General features: G+C 33.0%; 1 protein-coding gene across 1 annotated transcript; it reads left to right on the top strand.

The window, feature by feature from the left end:
- The first annotated feature begins 4,363 nt into the window (after positions 1–4,363).
- LOC100797900 (PLATZ1) lies at positions 4,364–6,063 on the top strand. Its single transcript, NM_001301430.1, has 4 exons — positions 4,364–4,426; positions 4,562–4,759; positions 5,216–5,431; positions 5,830–6,063. The coding sequence occupies exons 1-4, from the start codon at positions 4,364–4,366 to the stop codon at positions 6,061–6,063; spliced, it is 711 nt and encodes a 236-aa protein (NP_001288359.1).
- Positions 6,064–6,724: the final 661 nt, after the last annotated feature.

The raw sequence follows: 6,724 nt of genomic DNA, 5'->3' as shown, positions 1-6,724 counted from the left end.
AAAATAAAATTAAACTAAAAAACAAGATAAAGAATTAAATAAATCATTTCACCTTAATTTTTATGTTCCCTGGTTGATTGATGTTGGTGATCCACAATGGGAAGGTAATTTGGATACAAAATTTTAATTTACAAAAGTAACTGCTTATGAGATCGATTGGTGTGTAGTGCACAATCCGACAATGGTAATTCCGTGCTAGTCATGCCTATGTCTAAGGAATAAGGATAGGAACATGGTTTTAGAGGCTGCTTCATATCATTAATAGTGACACAAAGAATGAAAGGTTGATGGTGGGGCTTTTGGTTTGGAGATGCTCATCATGAGATCTCATTGCCACAAACACCGAAATCAAGCATCTCAATCCTATTTTGCAAATTAATACACCACCTCCGTTGAATCAGATCCTCAAAGCAAAGTAATACTACAGTCTATTAGTCTATAGTGGATTTGCGGATTCTTTTTCTCATTTGAGCTTTTTAGCAATTGTAAATTCACGAGGGACTAAATAGCAAAATATTCTGGTTCACACACTTGTTGTCTGGAAGTGTAAGGGCTGGGTACCCCCTTGTACCCGTATCTTCTTTCTTAATCAATTTATTTTTTTACTGATAAAAAATGAGTGACTTAATAGCAAAATAAATAAATTAAAGAATTTTTAACAATAAATATTTCTTGTCCATTAGTGGAAAATAACATATTGTAAGTGGCACCTAAGGAGCATGAGCTCATAAAAAGAAATAGATTTTATGAGGTTGGCAATCAACTTCAAAATATAAATTAAAATGAAATAAAAATTAAATGTTATGTAACCAAAGTGCATAAATTCAAATCTTATAATGCATTTCTTTCACCACCCTTCTTCTTTCATGATTTCTCTCTTGAGTTAAATAAAATGGAATTCATCCACATAGTTCCTAAAAAATAAATATATCTTCTTATCTTTCCTTTATGAAAATGTGTTAGATATAATTCTTATTCTTCAAAAAAAAAATTGTCTCATTTTTTCTCCTTAGTTATGAAAAAAGATCACATATGGCATTTCTATAAATAAAGTATTAAGATGAGAGACTAAACATGAATATTACTGATTTACACGAGCTAAGAATATATTTAATCTTTTTGCTTATAATTCACTTCAACAATAAGTCTTTCCTTAAACTAAAAATAAAACGGCATGCTTCCTTTATTTTTAAACTGTCTTTTATTATTAAAATGCTTTAATTCAAATCTTACGATAAATTTATTTTCCTTTTTTTCTTCTGTGGAATCTTTTCTGAATTTATGTTATAATTTACTTTAAGGATGGGTCTTTTTATAAACTAAAAAGGCTATTTCTTAGGCAGTAGGCTAAAAAAAAGATACATATTAAATGTATAAAAAACATAGTCTAAAAAAACATTTGTAATTATTATTCCTTTTTAGAATTTGAACTTTAATAATTTTTCCTGGAGGTATATAATGTGTTTATAATTACACCCAATTATTGTTGGTTAATATTTAATGCAATAATTGCTTTTTCTTGTAAAATTTGTTCAAAATGAAAAAGAGATAAAAAAAATAATAATTTTGGCAATTAATGAACTTTTAACATTTACTAGTAAATTAATAATAAGAAAAAAATAAACAAGTGCGAGTTCTGAAATTTATTAAAAACCAAATCCGACGTTAGTTACTTCTTACTAAAGTTAAATATAAAAACAGAGAATATACCTAATGGACATTGGTCGAAATCTTTAAATTTATACATTGTTAATCGACGTGTTTTTTTTTATATTATTAAGAAATTAAAAAAAATCATTATAAAAATCATAAAAAAAACAAAAAAAAAATTTATAAAAATAATATAATTTTATCTATTTCAATAAATAAAAATTCTATTTTTAATTCCTTAAATAATGTTCTAACAACATTTGTTTGTTAGCATTTCACATTTATATAATATATTTCTTTCTTTATCAAGTCACTTTTCTTTTTCTTTTTTCTCAAATGAGATGATGATAAATATAGGCATGTTGTCACTTGCAGAAGATGTGCGATCGTTGAAATACTCAAAACTTTCGTAGCATCGCCCATTAGAAAAAGGAAAAACAGGATATTGCTGAATTTTGATGGTACCCTAATGGCGGCAGCCCCCCATGAGTAATGACTAGTGACTTATGGTCTTCCATTCAGTCATTGATTGTTAATGGGAAACTCTTTATACCTTCGTGGACTTTTATCTAATCTACGGAAAATCATTTTGATTAGGTTAAAGACTTCTTTTAACCAAATATTTTCTGAGATTTCTGTAACGAATTGTGTATAATTAGTATAATTAATGATCTATATGGTATTCCCTGTATTTTGTACAGGGCCACAAAAATCTAACCATTTTAATTTATAGTAGTATTATAGAAGCACTTGTCTATAATAACCCTATGCTATATTCCAAACTCTTATGTACCTTCATCCTCACAATTTCTCTTGGAAAATTTAGCCACCAACACGCAGCATCATTACACACACTTCCCTGCTACTCACCACTGTCACTAACCAAAGGCGCAATGGCTAGCTGAATCACCGTTTTCAAATTAATTAATTACCATCATAATCAAGCCAATGATTGCTACTAATTAAAGCAATTCGACTTGGGATAGGAGTTGCAGAAGTACTGAAGGACATAGTGGGCAAGTTTCTACTCTGGAGTTTGGAGTCTACATGGGATTTAGATTCTCTGCATGCAGCTATATTTTCAACTACTAATGGAATTAATTAGCCATTCTCCTGATATATTGTTCATCTGTTTAGCCATGTAAACTAAGTTTATGTAGCATTCAACATTTATTGGTTGTACATGACTCAAACTTTTGATAGAAATTATATTAAAATAATTGATTTTAGCAGAATCAAAATTGCCTTAAAAACAGAATTAAAAATAATATTTTTTTATAAATAATGTCTTAATATAAATTAAAAAAACAAAATTATTTAAATGCTGATAGAAACTTTTCTGTGAAGTATAAATATAAATATGTATTTAAATTTTTGTGAGCTCCACACAGTCAATTATATTCAACAAAAACTCTTCATTTATCGTAAAATTGACTTTAAAATTCCAAAATGTTATCGAACGCAACAAAATATTATGAAAATTTGTCTTTCTTTAATTTTTCAATGCAAAGAAGGTACCTTTACATTACATTACTATATTTTTTTAAAAAAAAAAACCGTACCTTTACATATATCCAAACACGATATATTTGGTTCATGAATGACAGTATTTTTTTTCTCAGTAAAGATTCATGAATGATATACATTGCATAACGAAAAGCATTAATTAAAAGGAAACTCTCTTAACCTAAAAAACTGGAACAAAGCTTTTAAATTTTATTTGTTGAAACAAAAAGTGTTTCTAGAAATCGTAGTATGACCCTCACGAAATGCTACTATTATAGAGTCTAATTAAGGATGGCCAACCGAGACCTAACGCACATGATTAGGGCCAACCTGATGCTTACAATTCAGCTCCTACTATTTATTATTAGGTTTTACATAGAGTTGCTTCAAACACCACATAACTTCTTATCTTAGTCACCTGTGCAATGGGTATTTTAATGAAACATCCTCTTTCCAAACAGAGTTATGTTAGTTGAGGGCTTGATTAATTTATCAACGTTTTACATTGACAAACGAAGAATTGCGATGTGAATAGTGATATATAGCCAATGCTTATAGCTTGTATACACATTTAGTAGGGACAAGACAAGACCTAATATAGCTAGTACAATTGAAAGATATTTCATATTAATAAACCAATGCAAGTTGGATTAGGACAAGCTCCTGAGCAGCCCTAAAAAAATATATATATATATCAAATGTTTTACCATATGAAAAAGTATGCTGCATTAGTTTAAAGCAAGAGGACGAAATAAGTGTGGCAAAGCCCACGCCCGAGGCGAATAAAATGTTTTAATCGCGAATAATGAAAGCAAAATAATAGCAGCAGAGAGATTATTATTGTTAATAATAAAATAAAATGATAAGATCAGTGAGACAATTATAAATGAAATGTTAAATATTTAATGAAGATTAAAAAGGAAAGAAGGAGGTGGGTTCCTTACGCCCAACGCATCTTTGTTGGTTCGGGTTCGGAGCTAGGTTCGGTTGAAGACTTTGTGCGGATAAGAACGACCCAAACCATCTCACTCATCTTTCTCTCTCTAAAACACCAATCTATCTACCGCTTCCAAGTCCTACAAGAACAACCCATTCCCTCCCTCATTGCCCCCACTCTTCTCCACTTCTCAATCCTCTGTAACTTCAAAACATACACCTCTTCTCTCTGTTTCTCTTCACTCTCTCTCTCCCTCCCTCTTCAACTAACATGGCAATTGAAAACCAAGACACCGCTGTCAGAGAAATCAAGCCCAAGAACAGGAGAATCATGGTAAGCATACTAGACTCTTTCATTGAGCTTAAATGTATGTGCTCTATTTTTTGATGGGGTGTGAAGGCATTGGGATTCTATTGTTTTTTGTTTTAACTTTTGTGTCTGATTAAAGTGTTTGGTCTTTTTGAATAGGGTGCTGGAGGGCCTGATGATGAGGACAATAGGTGGCCACCGTGGTTGAAGCCACTGCTGAAAGAGAGCTTCTTTGTTCAATGCAAGTTGCATGCTGATTCTCACAAGAGCGAATGCAACATGTATTGCTTGGACTGTATGAATGGCCCTCTCTGCTCTCTCTGCCTCGCCCACCACAAAGATCACCGTGCAATCCAGGTTTGTCACATCACATCATTCATTAGTTTTTCTCAGAAACTTTGCATCTGACCCGTTTTTTGGCTCAGGTCTCTCACGCAGTCATTGTTTGTCAGAATCACCCCTTTTCCATTTTTGGGACTACTTGGATTCTTTTCCTTTTTTTCCTCTGGATTTTTTTCTTTGCTAAAAGTCACACCTTTCCTCTAATTTCCTTCCTAGCACTGATTTGAACTCTTTCATTAATTGGTTGCTATTTTTAATTTCTGTGCCCATTTGCCCCTCTTCCAACCGTTTCCTGCATTTATCAACTCCTAGAATGGTGTGAAAGTAACCACACAGTGGGAGAAAAAAATGTCAGCTTTCGGTGATCTTGGGAGTTATTTTCAATGCGTGTATTGCGTGTCTAGTTCTAACTTCTAACGTTTTTTAACCATTCCACTCTAATGTTGTTGTTGTTATGTTAATTTTTGACAGATTAGGAGGTCCTCATACCATGATGTGATCAGGGTCTCTGAGATTCAGAAGGTGTTGGACATCACTGGTGTCCAAACCTACATTATCAACAGCGCAAGGGTGGTGTTTTTGAACGAGAGGCCTCAACCAAGGCCTGGAAAAGGTGTCACAAACACTTGTGAAGTCTGCGAGCGTAGCCTTCTTGATTCTTTCCGCTTCTGTTCTCTTGGTTGCAAGGTACTACTGTTAATTTTTTACCACCAATGTCTTCTTTCCTTCATTGTTTCAGCTTCTGACTAGGCAATTTTTGAAAACTAAATTAAAAAAAAAAACTTGGAAAATTGGGACTTTGCTTTGCTTTCTTTTCAAGCGAGCTGAGAACACTTTTTAGTTGACTTTTTCTCTCAGCCATGAAAATGGGTACCCTCTGATTCACGGGACTCTTGGATCCTCCAATTTATTCTTTTGCCTTAATTTCCTCAGAGGCATTAAACAGCCACCACTGTTTGAAAATCTTGGGATTTGAATGTTGACTTTTTACCTTTTAATTTAGTCTTAACTCTAATGTCTTGAACAACCTTACGTTTCATTGTGTGTATTCAACTAATTAACCGGTGTGAACATGAATTTTGCAGATTGTTGGAACATCTAAGAACTTCCAGAAGAGGAAGAAGCAGTCAATGGCAATGTCATCAGATTCTGAGGACTCGTACAGCAGCAACAGCGTCCATGGTCTTAAGAAAAACTGCAAAGTCCAGAGCTTCACACCATCCACACCACCCCCAACTTCGGTTAATTACAGAACGGCCAAGAGAAGAAAGGGAATACCACACCGTGCCCCAATGGTGGGACTAATCATAGAATATTAGTGATAGTGGGTATTTTTAGGCTATTTGCTATAATGCTCTTAGGTAGTATAAAAATACTACTATACTAATGCGAGTGTTTCGACGTCGTTTCATCAAAATCCAATACTCGAGCTTTCCTAGGGCAGGTATTGGGAAGTGTCACCGTCCTTCTTTCTTTTTTTCTGTAGTGATTTCTAGCGTTTTGTATATATAGAAAGTCCAATAGAACTGGAAAAGGCTGAAGAGGTAGAAATAAGACACCTATGAAATAGTTGATGGTGCAGTGATCAAAAGAATGGCATGTAGCAAAATAAGCAAGGCTCTTTTCAACCTTAGTTAAGGTGATGATGTTTGATAAGGACTTATAGGGTTTGGTTTCTAAGGTAAAATTATACCTAAGTTTTGGGGGTAGAGGATATGTAAATAGTGGCTAAGTGAGGTTGGGGAAGAGGACAAATGAAAATGTACTTCTTGGAAAATAGGTGGTATGTCTATATTATATGAAAATAGAAAATAAAGATGTATTTATTATTACAATAATTTCTCTATTTTTCTTTTTCATCTTGTTTAATTTTGAAAGAGAAATTTCCAAATCTTAATGTAACCTGTGTCTAGTGACGGTGAATGCTGGTCGGGGCCAAGGTAATATAAACTTCCAAATTTCAATACGGTGGGGCCCGCC

The sequence above is a fragment of the Glycine max genome, chromosome 1 (genome assembly GCF_000004515.6).
Source record: "Glycine max cultivar Williams 82 chromosome 1, Glycine_max_v4.0, whole genome shotgun sequence".
In the NCBI taxonomy this organism is placed as follows: Eukaryota; Viridiplantae; Streptophyta; class Magnoliopsida; order Fabales; family Fabaceae; genus Glycine; species Glycine max.
The sequence above is the reverse complement of the archived record's forward strand: the minus strand, read 5'-3'. Positions and strand labels throughout refer to the sequence as shown.